At 48.8% G+C, this 16,598-nt stretch overlaps 1 protein-coding gene across 3 annotated transcripts in view; it reads right to left on the minus strand.

Moving 5' to 3' along the window:
* Positions 1 to 16,598, minus strand: part of Map2k1 (mitogen-activated protein kinase kinase 1) — a 55,805-nt gene that overhangs the window by 18,189 nt on the left and 21,018 nt on the right. For 2 of the 3 annotated variants that reach the window (XM_003463476.5, XM_013145450.3), the window contains exons 2-3: positions 2,180 to 2,390; positions 745 to 891 (exon numbers count right to left, since the gene is read on the minus strand). In XM_003463476.5, coding sequence (XP_003463524.1) covers positions 745 to 891; positions 2,180 to 2,390 — 358 coding nt within the window. Of the gene's footprint in view, positions 1 to 744; positions 892 to 2,179; positions 2,391 to 2,851; positions 2,914 to 16,598 lie in introns of those variants that run through there. The other variant, XM_063243294.1, reaches the window with a different exon arrangement.

Raw genomic sequence — 16,598 nt, forward strand, 5'->3', positions numbered from 1 at the left:
TTGGTCACTTCCAGCTGTCTTTAAAGACAGGCAGGGACCTAGAAAGAAGCCAAGTTCTATAGTCAGGCTTTCCAGAAGCCCAAGATGGTGGTGCGGACGCAACAACTGTCATCTCCCACACCAAAGATTAGGCCACATATCCCAGCACCAGGCCATTACATCAGGCTGGCAGGTGGCTTTACTCTGGGAGATCAACAAGCTGTGTTCCCCTGAGACATACTTATCTTTACTTCCTATTTACTGAAATACGCAGAGCTGGCAGATGTTCCCTTAATTGGCCAAAAGAATGTGATTGTGTCTGGCGTCAGAAGTGCCTCTGAATGATAGCTCGGATACAGGCTCGAGCAAGAGCCTGTGAGATTCCACAGCTAAGACATGAGACAACATCTCAGATGAGAAATGAGACTCGGAAATATGATACCTTCCTGGCAATAAAGTTGCCATCCTTGCATACAGCAAGTTATCCATTGCACCACTAACTAAAGGAACTCTGTGCCTGATGCAAAAGTGCTTTGTTTCTCCTTACAGCCATGCCTGCAGTGTCTCTCTTCCCAGCCCTCTGCCATCACATCCAGCCACCTCCCTGACTAATACCAATAAAAACCATGAACTCTTGGATTCATGACCCTTTGCTCCACAGAAAGCACTGGGTCATCCCAGAACTCAATTGCAGATTTTTCTCTTTATCTTTTCTTTTATCCATGTGCCATGACTAACACCCGCTGTGGGGGTTTAGGGACCTACCATGTGCTCCATGCAGATGCTGATCTCGCCATCACTGTAGAAGGCCCCGTAGAAGCCCACAATGTAGGGCGAGTTGCACTCGTGCAGAACCTGCAGCTCACGGATGATCTGATTGCGGATGGCTGGCTTGATCTCCAGGTGGATAAGCTGGGACAGGAAGGTGGAGGGAAGAGGGGTTAGAGAAGAAAGGGAATGTCGATGCTTCTGGAGACAGGGCCTCAGCTTCCCAGGAACAAAACCAAACACAGGGCTCGCTCCTCAGGACTCTGTGGAGCTGGGGTCTTTGGAAAAGCTGGCCTTCAGGGCTCAGCTTCCCTTCAGGCTGGAGGAGAGAGCATGCGGAACTGGGAATTGCCAGCCTCAGCTGCCCCAACAGCACCCTCATGACCTAAGGAAACTAATGTGATTAGTTAAGATTTAGCCAAAGTTTCAGCTGTCACTTTATGTCCCTCTAACAGTGTCCCTTGTGCCAACTACAAAGACAAGCAACCGACACCTTAATTGATTACCTACTAATGCTCAACTTATGAAAAGTGCCACACATCACTCACCTGGGCATAGTGCTGTGCACTTTTGACCTCAGCACTCTGGAGGCTGAGGCAGCAGGCCAGCCTGGACACAGTGAAACTCTGTCTCAAGCCCCTCCCCATTAAAAGAGGAACAGCATGCGTATCAGAGGACACGAACAGTGGTGGGTATGAGATGGAATAGCTGGAGAAAGCTGAATGAGGGAGCACAAGCACAACACAGGGACAATAACAGCCTTGGTGAGCTAGAACATGGGTCCTCCCAAGCTCTCCAGGTGGAGCAGGGTGCAAGCCGCTTTCAGAAAAGGCACAGAGAAGATAAATAAACAAATTAAAAAAGAAAGAAGAGGGGGCTGGGGATTTAGCTCAGCAGCATAAGCACCTGCCTTGCAAGCAGGCAGTCATGAGTTCAATCCCTGGTACCGATAAAAAAAGAAAAAAGAAAAAGAAAAAGAAAAGAAGGGGCACTGAGAATACAGGGAAGCAAAGTCCAGCTCAAAGAAGCTGCTTCGGGGGGGCTGGGGATTTAGCTCAGCGGCATAAGTGCCTGCCTTGCAAGCAGGCAGTCGTGAGTTCGATCCCTGGTACCGGTAAAAACCAAAAAGACAAAAAAAAAAAAAAAAAAAAGAAGCTGCTTCGGAAGGGAGGTCAGAGGAGGGACTGCAGCAGGCCACGGGAGCCACGGGTGAACCAGTCACACTGGAAAGAACTGGATAGGACAAACCAGCACCTGCTCTCCCACTCACTGAGTGCCTCGAAGCACATAGGCAGCCACAGGAGGGGCCCTGGCTGGTGTCTGCCAGGTCAGGGACAGGGATCAACACAGGCACACAATCATCAGGGTGCCTCCTGACATCTGACTTCCTCCCAGCCTGGCCCCAGGCCACTGTTTATCCAGGTAGCCTCACCTTTCGGGCCATGACCAGGCCAGATGGCTTGTGGGAGACCTTGAACACCACACCGCCATTGCCGGCACCCAGCTCACTGATCTTCTCAAAGTCATCGTCCTTCAGCTCGCCCACCTTCTGCTTCTGTGTCAGGAAAGCTTCGAGGCGCTTCCGCTGCTGCTCATCCAGCTCCAGCTCCTCCAGCTTCTTCTGCAAAGCCTCTAGGTTGGTCCTGTGCAAGGGGGCGAGGCGACACGATCACTGGAGTCACCCGTTGAGAGCTCTTGTCCTGGGGGCCCCTTCACCCAGCGTCCCCCTCTAGTCTTACTTCCTCACTTGTAAGACAGGGTGCTAGGCTCTCAGTATATTGCAAGCCTCCAGGAGAAACTGAAGAATTTGAGTTTCCACTAAATTTGAGACTGAGCCATTTTATGGTACTTCAAAGACTCAGTCAAAAAGCCCATTAATGTTGATTTCATGACATTTATACATACACACACACAAAAAAACTCCCTAAATTTTCTCAGTTGAAATCAAGCCCACTTAAAACTGAGTCACAAAGGTAGCAACCTTTAGTTCTAGCGTGATCAGTCAGGACAACCAAGAGTCAGGACAAACTGTCATAAAAACGGTGTCTGTACAATTATTCTGGCCTAACTCCAATCAGCCCGCACTCATGTGCTTATTCCCTACCATGGGGCAAGGCCCTTGGATGAACGTCCACTGTAAGAGTGCCGCATCACCCACCAGCAGCAATGCCCAGCATTTCCTGCAATGAAGCAAAAATGGAGCCACCTGCCGTGCAGTCATGAAGTAAACCTCAGTCTTACATTCCCCCATCCTACTGCTCACCTAACTGGACGGTAGCACATCTCAGTGACCTGGCCTTACTGAGTCTTCCAGAGCTTTTACCTGTGTGTAAAAGTAAGAGGAAAAGGAGACTGGGGATGCAGCTCCATGGCAGAGCACTTCCCCAGCACAGGCAGGGAAGGCGCTGGGCTTGATTCCAGCCCCAGAGAGAAGAAAGGAAAAGAGACAATCACTTCATCTGTACTCATTTTCCTCAGCTCATAGGTATTAAATGCACTACTGGCCACAATGCCAGCTCGCACAGTCTGAATGGCTCTCACACACACAGCTCGCCAGGGGGTGCTGCGGTGACGAGCACACACCTGGCCGGGCCACGTGGGCACACCAGGCATTGTTCAGTATACTGGACAACTGAAGAGAAAAGAAGCTGTTCCATCTGATTTCACACTAGTCCAGTGTGTCATGGCAATGGAGGGGACAAGACAGCCCCTGTTACACTGCAGAATGTATGCACATCAGTACATGTACATGGCAGCTCTGAGCTTGGAGGCAGAAGTAAGCAAAGCCTTCCATGTTCCCCTCATACCACTGCCAGGCTCAATTCGGGCACAACTCTCCCAGCACCCATCCAACATGTCTGCCAGCAGAGCCCCTATTCTCAGCAGGCTCGGCTCAGCACCAGGGCTGTCCTTGGCAAACATAGGACATCATAAAAGACATAAGACAGAGTACAGAACCTTCCAGCATCAGGACACCTGAAGACACCCAAACATTCACAGCAGATGCCCTGAGCGAGGACTGTGAACATTGAGATACCAGAGAATTCTGATCACAGATGTCTGCCAAGACCTCTTCATTGGGGTCCTCTGCCTGATCTGCCCACTTAACTTCCTTTGTCCAAGCCCTAGAGAAGGCTCCGCTCTTCCTGCACCATAAAGATGGCCTTTTTGCCCTCTGCCTGCCTGCACCCAGGCACAACACCTGCCACGCACTATTGCCTTTACACAGGCCGGGTAGTCTCAGCTGCCTCGCGCTGTTCCTTACGACCACAATCCAGTCCAAGGAGGCAGGGAAAATGACCTCACACGCCTCCCCTTCCAGGCACCAGGCTGCTGTCGCTGCCTGTCTCCCAGGTAACTCAGAGGAAGAAGCACAGAGCCGTGGACTAAATTCTGCCTGTCCCCAAATTTACTAGTGAAAGTCTGAACACTGTGACTGTCTAGGAAAGGACCAGCAGGTAATTAAGGTTAAATAAGGTCAAAAGGTAGAGTCCTGGGGCTGGGGATTTAGCTCAGCGGCATAAGCACCTGCCTTGGAAGCAGGCGGTCCTGAGTTCAATCCCCAGTACCAATTAAAAAAAAAAAAAAAGGTAGAGTCCTACTCAGACAGGACTGGCACCCTGTAAGTAGAAGGTGGGCAGGGCACACGTGGAGGAGGAGCACATAAGCATAAAGCCAAAGGCAGCCATCTACAAGCCAGGAAGAGGCCCTCGAATCTCCTGTGCCAACACCCCAACTTCAGCTTTCAGCCTCCGAACTGCAAAACCCAGCATGTGCTGAATACCCACCACAGCCTAAGTCTCAGTGCCCCCGGTTCCTCAGTGGAAGGTCCAAGTTCAGGTGGCTGGGAGGCACAATGGGCACCTCTGGGTTCTCTCCACAGGGGCCAGCTAAGGGCCACATTCAGAGCCATGCATCACACACAGACAGAGCTATGGCTCTGACTTGGATGAAGTCACTGCTGCATGGAAAGGCCTGAGGCCAGCTAGAAATGCAGGATCCAAAAGTGAGTTCAAAAATACATGCAGGGTACAGGCAGAGGACAGGAGGGAGTACTGGCCGGAAGGCAACTGTGCACTCTCCAGAGTAACCTAAACTCACTAACACTCACTGCACAACCTGAGGACGACAGGAAGACAGAGTACTTGGAAACTAGGCAGGGTAAACTACCCAAGAGCTGGTCCAAGGTACACCTGCATCCAGCTGGGGAAAGAGAGCCCTAACCTGACACAAGGCTGCACTGTACTGCGTCTGCAAAGCCTGGGTAGCACACAGGGGCCATGGCACACGCCTACAAGCCCGGCAAAGGCTGGGACAGGAGCACTGAGTTTAAGAGCAGCCAAGGGCCACACAGCAAGGTCAAGGCCAGCCTGAGCTACACTTTAAAAAAGTTCAATGCTTCCACTGAGGCATCTTAGTAACAAAGCCAAGAATCCTAGCTGCAGCATTTAATACCCTGGGACTCCATCACACAGGAGGACATGTGCCCTGCACACGGGGACTCCCTGACAAGTGACCCTGTCACCCAGCTCCTGACCAGATAATGGCATGACAGAAGCCACTGGAAACTCGCTCTGCTTGGTGAGGTGAAGGTAGTGCTGACTGCTCACTTCCCTGGCTTGATTGAAGCTGTTCCTGCACCTTTAGAAAGAAAATGAAGCCTGAGCTCTATGTCCACTTCGTTCCTTCTCCAACTCCTGTTTCGGCCATCTGATCGCTTACTGACCACTCAGGAGGTAACCGGGAAGCCCAACCAGACAGTGTACCAAGCCAAGGTACAGAGACTTCCTCCACAAAGCAGTAAGACTGAACATTGCACTGGGATAGTGTCACCAAGTTTGTAAGTCACTAGTTCTCAGGAGTCCTGGATTCTCCTTCACCCAAACTCCTTAGACAGTGACAGCTTTGCAGATCTGAACCCAAGGCCTTCACAATGAGCTAAGTCCCCAGCCAACCCTTTCTATTTTTTATTTTGAGACAGAGTCATGCTAAGACATCCAGGTGGAACTCAAACTTGTCATCTTCCTGGCTCAGTCTCCCAATGTGTTGGGATTACAGACATGTGACATCATGCTGGGTAGGAACAGTGAGTGAAATTTTGATGCATTTCTATTGTAGTGTTCCCGTGAGGAGTGGAGAGAAGGAACTAAGGAGAGAGGAGGAAAAGCCAACACAGCAATAGCAGGAGCTAGGTATGATGGTATATGCCTGTAATTCTGGCACTTGGGAAGCTGAGGCAGGAGGATCCTTATGAGTTTGAGTCCAATCTGGGCTACAAAGTGAGCTCAAGGCCAGCGTTTAAATTGAGAAGCAGCACAGCCAGGCACCGCCACCACCCCCCACCCCAGCACTCTAAGAGCCTGAGGCAAGAGGATCATAAGTGATTCTCAAGCTCACTGACTTATCAAGACCCTGTCTCAAAATAGTCAGAAAAATGGGCTGGAAATGGATGGGCAGCATCCATTTCCGTGCTTGTGACACGAAGCACGGAAGGGGACCTTACATCCCAGGCAGCAGGGCATGGTGACTCACCTACGCCCATCTCCAGGGTCTCCCGCCTGCTGCGTATCCTACAGACTGCAGACTTCAGGCCTCCACCCCTCTGAGAGCCAATACCCTGAAAGCACTATCCGTTTTGCCCTCCAGCAGTCCCCAGGGCCCCTGTTTCTTAGGAGAACCTGAGTAATCTAGGCTAGGGGGGAATCCTTGAGCCCTGGCCATGCCCCGTTCTCAATCTGAACGCCAGCTACGAGTCCCAGATTTGAAAATATATCTCACTGTGAGTTTATAACCCACAGTGCACCTGGACCTGCTCCTGAGCCAGAGCCACAGCCACAGCCACAGCCAGAGACTGAATCCCAGGCTCTACCCACCTCAACCAGGCTTGGGACGTTTTAAAGGCCTCAGCCTTGGGGAGAGAGTGGCTATCACATCATGGAGCTGCTAGGGTGTTAAAGGAGCTCATAACAGCAGAGTTTGGCTCACAGTAGGTCTCAATAAATGCGAGCTAATCAAATTTTGGTGGGTACTGGGGATCGAACTCACAATCTCAAACTTGCCGGGCAAGCAGCTTGTGCCAGAGATAAATCCCTGGCTCAAATATTCTTATTAACCAACTACCCAGTACAGCATAACAAGTATCTTCCTAGCATTCAATAATTCCCCCCCCCCTTTTTTTTTTTTTTTTTTTTTGGACTGGGGATTGAACCCAGGGCCTTCACACTGAGCTACATCTTGTTCCATTTCCATTTACACATTTATTTATTGATTCATTCTGAAACAGGATCTTACCGATTTAGTTAGGTTGCCAGAATGGGCTCTAACGATGCTTTTCCCTCAGCTCCCCAGAATGCTGACTGTGCTGAATGTTGAGATTACAGGTGCCTGGCTACAGTTAACTCTTATTTACTCTCTACAATCATTTTTTATTTACCCTCACAAATTGTTTATCCGGACATGGTGGGGTACTCTGGTAATCCCCGACTCAGGAGGCTGAAGCAGGAGGATCACTGCACATTCAAAACCAGCCTGGGCTACAAGCTCAAGGCTAGCGTGAACTGCATAGTGAGACTCTGTCTCAAAAAAACCAAAGAAAAAAAAACTTTAAAAATTGCTATAAGCTGCCTATATTCCCTTTACTGTTTCACTGAGGGCCTTCTTAGATTCTCGGAGCAGACCTGGGGAGAAAAAATGACCCCTGCATTCACAAAGAGAAAATGGTAGGGTGCAATATTGCCACGGACAGTGCTATGCAGAAAAAATGACCCCTCACACCTTGGAACACGGAAGCACAGTACTCTGAGAAGCGTGGCCACCCGTGATAGTCTCCCTGGAACACCACAGAGGATACACCCCCAGGACGGGAGACTGTCACACCCTCCAGGGCTTAAACGCCAGCTCACTTCACTCTCCACTGTAACGATGAGGGGCAATGGGCTGCATGTGTTTCACAGAGCAAGTGACCATCAGAGCTGAACCCAGATGGGATTTTTTTGTGTGTGGGGTGTATGGGGATACTGATTATGTAGCTTAAGCTGGCCTTGAGCTCACTGTGATCCTCCTGCCTCAGCCTCCTGAGCACTGGGATTACAAGCATGCACCATTATGCCTGGCTGAACCTAGGTCTTCAGACCTCCAAAACCCGTGCATCTCCTTCCCCACTACAGTATCTGGCAGCCACAGGGACACTTCTTCTCTGTAATGGTTTCATGCACTAAAAGTGAAAGAGTAGCTCTGCACTGGACAAGGGGCAGCTGACCGCCTATAAACATCAGTGGCCCTGGAGAGGGGTCTGGGGCTGCTCCCAGGAACAATGACAGTGAGACTTTTCAAACCTACACATCTGTCAGCAGGCACAGAAGAGTAGGCAGCCACAATGCATTTTGCATGCATAGCCAGCAGCAAGGAAAAGTGGGAAAAAATTGCTAAATTCAGTGAAGCACATTATAAACCACGCAAGAAAGTGACTGCACTGAAGCATGGTCTCCTATAACTAAAAAGATTCCAGACCCAGCCAGGAATGGTGGGGTGCATCAGTAGCCCTAGCCACTCTGGAGGCTAGGCAGGAGCCTGGCCTGAGTCCAGGAGTTCCAGACCAGCCTGGGCAACACAGTTGGACATCTCAAAAAAAATAATAAACAAACAAAATAACCTAAGCCCAAAGCCAGGCCCAACAGCAACACAAAGCAAAAGTCGACTACTACTGGGGTGGGGGACCTTCCTCTTGCCCATGACCCACCACACATACAGAGCAGAGCACGGCTGCCACACGGAGAAAGGGAGGAGTGCTGAGGAAACCTCACTTGCAGTGACCCTCCTCACAGGGCCAGGACAACAGAGAGCCTCTGTCTCCACCTCAAGCCGAGCATCACATAAAAGGCAGCTGCAAGGCAGGGGTAGCAGCACATACCTGTAATTCCAGCTGTTAGGGAAGTTGAGGCAGGAGGGCTCAAGGTAATTGAGAGAGACTTTTTCTCAAAAACAAAATAAAAAGAAATAAAAGGTGCTGAGAAGTACAGTTGAGTGGTAAAGCCGAGCTAGCATGACCCCAGCACATGCGTGAATACATGAATGAGTGCATGAGTACAAATGTGGCCAGGCATTAAGGGGCGGTCTAGAGTGCGAGAGCAGCACAAGCTACTGAGAGAAAAAACTACACAGCTCTGGTTTCACTCTAAGTACAAGATAAAAGCCGACTGCTGGAGAAATCTGAAGCCGGTGTGGTGGCAGAGATGAACAACATCAACAGGGAAACCCAAACACAGCACCACCCTGCCTCACAGCCAAACCCTCTCTCCAAGCAATATACTACGCCTGTCCCAAGCATAAAGGTGACCACCACAGCCTCTCTTCTTCACAGGGCCTGCATCCACTCAAAAATCACAAGCAGAAACATCAAAATGGAGAGAAAGTAACCTTATCATGAGCCAGGACAATTAATAGAACCAGACCCAGAGATGACCCACATGTTGAAACCATCAGATAGAGACTGTAAAATAACTATGATGAATGTGTTAAAAGTAGACAATATGAGGCCAGAGATTTAGCTCAGCAGCATAAGCGCCTGCCTTGCAAGCACACAGTTCTGAGTTCGATCCCCGGTACAAAAAAAAAAAAAAAAATAGACAATATAGCTGGGCATGGTGCCTATATCTGTAATCCCAGTACTCTGGGAGGCTGAGGCAGGAAGATCACAAATTGAAGCCCAGCATGGGCAATTTAGTGACTAGTGAGATACTGCCACAAAATAAAAAATACTAGGTGATTGGAGATGCAGCTCAGTGGAAAGGTCCTGCGTTTAATCCCTAATACCACATCCTACCAACACCAAAAAAAAAAGTTCATCTTGGGGCTGGGGATTTAGCTCAGTGGCATAAGCACCTGCCTTGCAAACGCACAGTCCTGAGTTTGATCCCTGGTACCCATTAAAAAAAAAAAAAGTTCATCTAAAGATCAACAAAAGAATCTTACACCACAGATGAAAATTGAAGTAGAATCAAGTAGAAATGGTAATTTCTTTAAAAAATCTTTTAATGAGGCGCTGGGGATTTAATCTAGGACCCTGCCCATGCTAAACACATACTTTACCACTGAGCTACGTTCCCCAAGTCCTAAATTTCTGTTTTATTTCAGACAGCATTTTCCCTGCTGTCTACAATTCCTGGGCTTAAGAGATCCTCCTGTCTCAGCATCTCAAGTAGCTAGTACTACAAGGCAGGTGCCACAGTGCCTTTTAGAAATGTTTAAAACATACCATCAGAGATCAACAGGCTCCTCAGCAAACTGGACAAGACTGAGGCAGTAACTTAAGCACAACTCAAACACAAAAAGAAAAAGAGCACAGAACATACCATCCAAGAGTAGTAAGACAAAATCAAATGGTCTAACATACACAGGTGGATTCTTTGGTGATTTTTTTTTTTGGTCTTTTTCATTTTTATCGGTACCAGGGATCGAACTCACGACTGCCTGCTTGCAAGGCAGGCACTTATGCCGCTGAGCTAAATCCCCAGCCCCCTACGAGTGGATTCTTAAACAAATCAGAGACAACAGACCAGAAAAAATATGACATGAAAAAATAACAGTCAAAACCTTTCCAAAATTCAAACCAGGTATGGTAGCACACACCTGCAATCCCAACATTTGGGAGGCTGAGCTAGGAGGATCACAGAGTTTGAGCTCAGCCTGGGTGACTTAGTGATTCCAAGGCCAGCCTGAATTACACAGTAAGGCCCTGTCAAAAAAAAAAATCCAAAATTACCAAAGAACTGCCTGGCAAATATGAGGTCCTGAGTTCAATTCCCAATACAAAAAAAAAAAAAAATCTGAAAAAAAACCTCAAAAGGCTATCATAGGATTGCTAAGTGTGGTGGAACACACCTGAATCCTCAGCACTCAGAAGGCTGAGGCAGGAGGATTACTATGAGTTCAAGGCCAGCCTGAACTACACGGCAAGAAGTTGTCTGAAAATAAAATAAAATTAGGCTTGAACGGGGAAGACTGACTAGATGAGACCTTTTAATATCTTTAATATCTTTTTTTTTTTTTTTTTTTTTTGAGGCAGGGTCTCACTATACAATGAAGACTGGCCTTGAACTCACTTATGTGGCCTAAGATGGCCCCAAACTCATGGTGATTCTCCTGTCTCAGCCTCTAGAGCGCTGGGATTCCAGATGTTTGCCACCAGGCCTGGCTTTTAACCATTTCTGACTATTTCTGACTATTTTGATACTCTGAATTCTCCACAAGTGAGACCAAGAAGGCCAAAGGAAAGTCCATGTCAAAAGTAAAAGGATCACAAGCCTGGGAGCCAAGAGGAACACAAGTTGGAGCCCAGCCAGGCCAATTTAGTGACTTAATAAGACTCTGTCTCAAGCAAAACAAATTAAAGGGGAAAGGGTTATGGATGTAGCTCAGCATAAAGGGTTATGGATGTAGCTCTGGATTCAATCCCCAATAGCACAAAAAAGGGTGAGAAGGTAAAAGGACAAGGAAAGAATCAGGGTATGTGGGATTCCTGGCTCTCCCATTACAGCACCGCACCAAGGGACTCTGGGAAAGCTTTTTTCTCTTTTTTTTCTTTTTTTATTTAGATAGTCTCTTGCTATGCAGTTCAGGTTTCTTGAACTCATATACCCTAGGCTGGTCTGAAACTCAAAGTGACCCTCCTGCCTCAGCCTCCCAAGTGCTGGTATCATAGGCATGTGCCACCACCCCTGGCTGGGAAAATGTCCATAATGCTGAAGTTTTCTACCTATAAGAAAGAAGTATCTGGGCCAGGAAAATAGCTCAGTGGCACAGCACCTTCCTGTCAAGCACAAGGTCCTGACTTCAATTTCCGATATCAAGGAAAAAAAAGAAAGGAGCACTATGGTCCCCCAGCACCTATGGTCAGTCGTTACCATATAAAGGATACCTAGCCAAGGCTAAGGAGTATCCATACATATGCCTGAACAATCATAAATACTCCACAAGCCTAAGGTATTTTCATGAAAAGTTACTGACCTGTCAGGTGTGGGGGCATTCGCCCTTAATCCTAGCTGCTCATGAGGCTGAGGCAGGGAGATCAGAAATTGCAGGCCAGCCTGAGCAACATGGGGAGACCCTATCTCAAAAATAAAGTCTTTTGCATTCTGGTAATTTAATCTGTGCCCCCAATTTCAGAGGTAGAGAAACTAGTTTCAGAGAGAAGTGACTTATGCGCACAGCAGTATCACCGCCAAACACTTAAGTGAAGAACAGCAAAGCGTCCATCCACGAGGGAAACAGTGAGTGCACATGGACATGCGTGGGGAATGAGCCGGAAGCCGCCTGCAGCAGGGAACGGGTAGTTGAGTCCCTGCGTCTCATGTTGCTCCTGCACAGAATGAATAACCTGGGGAGAGGCATGCTGTTTTAAATACTACCTCTGCTGCTTTTAACTGGTTTTACCCTGACCTCACAAATACTTTAGGGCACAGATTGTCCCACAGCACCCCCACTCTCACGCGGGCTGGAGGGTGCAGAGTGCGCATGGTTCACAGTACACCAGGGTAACAGAAGACTTCTGCGGGACTGGAGAAGTGACTCAGTCTATCAACTTGGCAAATAAACTTTAGATAACAGAACAGGAAGGGCATTCCAGTAAAAGTTAACCTGTGAACAATGGCGCAGACCTGGAATCAAGCATATTAAAGCAAAGAGTAAGTACTGGGAAAGCAAAGCTTAAAAGAAGAAACAAGAAAATGACAGAGCAAGTATTCTAGTTAATTTCACTTTTAAATAGATGGGTCCAAGCCATTCAAGAAAAAAACAAATGTGATTAAAAAGAAATGAATTAAGTCTCATGCATTTCTTTTTTTTTTTTTTTTTTTTTTTTTTTAAAGATAGTCAGGGGCTAGGGATTTAGCTCAGCAGCATAAGCACCTGCCTTGAAAGCAGGCAGTCATGAGTTCGATCCCCGATACCGATAAAAAGGAAAAAGACAAAAATAAATAAATAAACAAAGATAGTCTCACTATGCGGACTGACCTTAAATTCACTATGTAGTCCAGGTTTGGCCTCAAACTCAGATGATCCCCCTGCCTCAGCCTCCTGAGTGCTAGGATTACAAGCATGCATCACCACAACCAGCACATTCTTTTTTTTTTTTTTTTCAAAACAAGCAAACAAGAAAAACTTGTCCCCTTCAAGTTGGTGGAGCCCCTCAAATCACAAAAGGACCACCCCCCAGCCTATTCCTGTGGCCTAGTGAAGACAAACAAGACTCTTCAGAGGGATGGGATCACAGCAGAGATGGGACTGAGCAGAAGGCAGGGATGGTACTCAAGAACTAAACTGTTAAGTAAGGTAGAAGAATCTGGTCTGGTGGGTGGCTGAAAACTAGCAAGAAAGGGCTGGGTATGGCAGCGCTCACCTGTCATCTTAGCACTAGGGCAAACTGAGGCTGGAGGATCACCACAAGTTCAGAGCCACACAATGGCTACACAATGAGATCCTGTCTCAAAAAAAAAAAAAAAAAGAGGAAGTAAAGGACATACAGTGGCAGTGACTAAGGCCATTTAAGACCAAAAATACCTAAGGCCACCAGGTTTGAGGTTGTCTTCACTGCTGTAACCCAGCACCCCCTCTTCACCCGGCACTTTCCGTCCAATCTGTTGTGCACAAAGTGCACAGCTTGGTGCTGACATTGTCCTTTCTGCTGTTCGGTGGACACCAGGGAAAGGAGGCCAGATTCCAAACTAGTTCAACAAACAGCAAAGAGAAGGACCAAAGAGAAGGAAAAGTCCCACAGTAGAAGGGACCATGGGAATGGAAGCTTCCAAGGCTGCGGGAGGGCCCAGGACAGGACACTTCACTGCACAGGGGTGTGACATTCAGAAGCAGTGCAGACTTACTTGGGAGCATCCACAAGGTGACAGGCATGTGTGCTATAAGACAGGAAGGGCACAGATAGCAAGATCCCTGCCCTCACAGGGCCACAGGCAGGTAAGGAAGTGGGTAGAGAGAGGCAGGCAACATAGGGTTGCTTACGATGGGAAAGGGTAGGAGCTGGTACAGCAGCAACCTCCTCTGTTGGACAAGGGAATGTAAGTTCCAAATGCTGAAAGCAGGGTAAGCACAGGGGGCACAGACGAAAGATCCCCAATTCTACCTAAACTCAGGAAGCGAATTGCAAGTCAGAAAATGCAATGCCCAAGGTTAGTCATGAAGGGTCAGTCTTCCCTGCAGCCAGGCCTGAGCATCAGCAAGGGGGAGCTGGGGTAAAAGCCTAGCACGGGATGTCCGGGAGCTGGGCAGGTGGACATCAGGTAAGCTGGGCACCGAGGGGCACCACAGGTGGGAGAGCAGGGTCTGTCATTTAGCAGGCATAAAAAGTGAGCACAGCTCTCATGTCGAGAACCTCAACCAGTCCAGGGCTGCATAAGGTCAACTGCACGTGCTGCCTTTCCACACGCGACTCCTGTATGCTGCCCTGTGCATCCCCTTCTAATCCAAGTCCGGCTCCGACAGCACTCCACGGGCTTTTCTGGGCCACAGGAGTGGAATTAAACACACTGCTCAGTGACAGCACATTCCAGGACAAGCCCTTGAGCAGACAAGCTTTACATTTTGAAACCAAGAGTCTGGCAGCAGTGCAGAGGCTAGACATGGGGAAGAGAAGAGAAGGGACTCGCTGGAAAGCAGTGAAGCGGAGGCAAGTGGGCAAGCACTTGAGCACCGCAAGCCTGGTGCAAGGCAGAATGGAGAGACGGAGCCGCAGCTGGCCACAGTTGGCAAGTGGCAGCCACCTCAGCATGGGGGCCTGGGAAAGAGGGGCAGGCGGGGTGACTCCAGATTTCCAGTGGGGCTCCCAGGAGGTATTGTGACACAGCACAATTCAGCCACCCACCAGACCAGATTCTTCTACCTTACTTAACAATTTAGTTCTTGAGTACCATCCCTGCCTTCTGCTGAGGAGGGATTAATTTCTTGTGAGGCTCCCAGGAGGTATTAGTGACACAGCACAAGATGAGGGCGAGACGGTTCTACGGGCAGCAGGACAGACTGGAGAATCTGGCTGGCCTTTGTCCCATTTCTGGGACCTCCTGCAAGCCTTCACAATTTCCCAAGTCCTGGGAATGTCTGTTACTCATGGTGGCCCTGTAGCCATGTTAGTAAGATGACTCACAGTGAGTCTCCAGTCAGCGTGCACTGAGGAGGAGAGCAGGCAGGGGCAGTGCTGGAAAGGCCAACGGTGCTCAAAGAGCGGAGGCTCTGAGCCCTGTGATTTCAGCCCAGACTGCAGGAGCCAGAGGGCTGGGGATCAGGTTCCACCATTCCACCAGTGACTCACCCACTCAAGCCGGAAATGCAGCCCCAAAAGAACTCTCCACTTGCAAACTCAGGAGAGCAGCTGCTCGGCCACACTCTGCTCCCCAACACAGCAGTGGGCCCTGACTGGCAAGACAGAGACACCAGCTGGTTCGAACTGAGCACCCCTCAGTCTCCTCTCCCCTCCTCACACCCGACAAATGCTCGGCCCCCCGGGAGCCACCCAGACCCCATCTCCTGTGTTCTGCTCAGCGTACACGATGCTGAAGCCCGCATGCAGCCTGTTCTGTTCTGTGCTCACCCCTCTTCCGCCCAGGAAAACACAATGTGGAGTGCCAGAAAACAGCCAGGCTTCTTCTCTGAGCAAGACGGGCCTAAGAACAGTCGACAGCCCCTCAGCGTGTCTAGCTCCAGGAGCAGCCTAACACCTTGATTCTTAGCAGGACCTTAACAACATCAGGCTATAATTTAAAGATGAAAGCTGGGCATGACGGCACACACCTGAAACCTTGGCACTTGGGAAGTTAAGGCAAGAGGACCATGAGTTTGAAGCCAGACTGTATCAAACATGAAACCAAAACAAAACAAAGCAAAATGTTTAGACATCTAAAATTCAGGGATGATACTAGAGTTTGACCATGAAGAAATTTAAGTATGCCACTTTAGGGGCACAAATCACCCACCATGTGTTCATACAGAGTGAATACTTGGATGAATCTCAAAAGTTACATGTTGGGGCCAAGCATGATCGTGCATGCCTATAACCCCAGCACTCAAGAAGCTGAGGCAGAAGGATGGTTGGGTTTTGAGATCAGCCTGGCCCTCAAAGTGAGCTCAAGGCCAGCCTGAACTGCATAGTGAGACCCTGTCTCAAAAGGACAAAAAATAAAATTAAAAAATTACTGTTCGGCAGAAAAAATTGTAATTTGGAACTTTCAAAGGAATGGAGTCGAGAACTGTGCAAACTCAGCTGCAGACTTAAGCAGCTATGTATCATAGAAATCTGAAGTTGTTCAAGTCCTGAGAGCCTCGCTGGTGACCTATCTCTCAGGTGCTTACCCTTCCTGTTTCCTGACAAAGCCCAGTCAAAGCCGTATCTGACAGTATAGCCAGACACAGCTATTCCAGGTGCCAGCCTAAAGGAGAGTCCAAGAGGCTTCTGCACAGCAATCACAGTCCTGAGAGTGAAGTCCCCATTCCGAAAGCCAACACTGATTTACGTCAGAGCTGTCTGGCAGTCAGTGTATCAATGACAGTTGCTTTTCCAGAGACACTGCAGGCCACCTAATTTAGTTTGCCTATCTGTATAATTTATGTATTACTGGCCCCTTCAGGGCTATTTTCATTTGTAAAGTAATCCTCCAATGCACAAACTGCATTCCTAATAAATGGCACTGAAGGATTAGCTCACTCACCTGATGTGCTTGATGCCGAGTTTGCTCTCCAGCACTACACACGCGCTCAGATGCACTAATGCCGCACAAACGACCCTGCACTGAAGTCAGAGTTGTGCGGCGCTGCGCTGACTCTGTGGGCCATGGTCAGCCGACCTGAAACAG

This window comes from Cavia porcellus, unplaced genomic scaffold, assembly GCF_034190915.1.
Source record: "Cavia porcellus strain 051 isolate PalLab524CR breed Dunkin Hartley unplaced genomic scaffold, mCavPor4.1 scaffold_37, whole genome shotgun sequence".
NCBI lineage: Eukaryota > Metazoa > Chordata > Mammalia > Rodentia > Caviidae > Cavia > Cavia porcellus.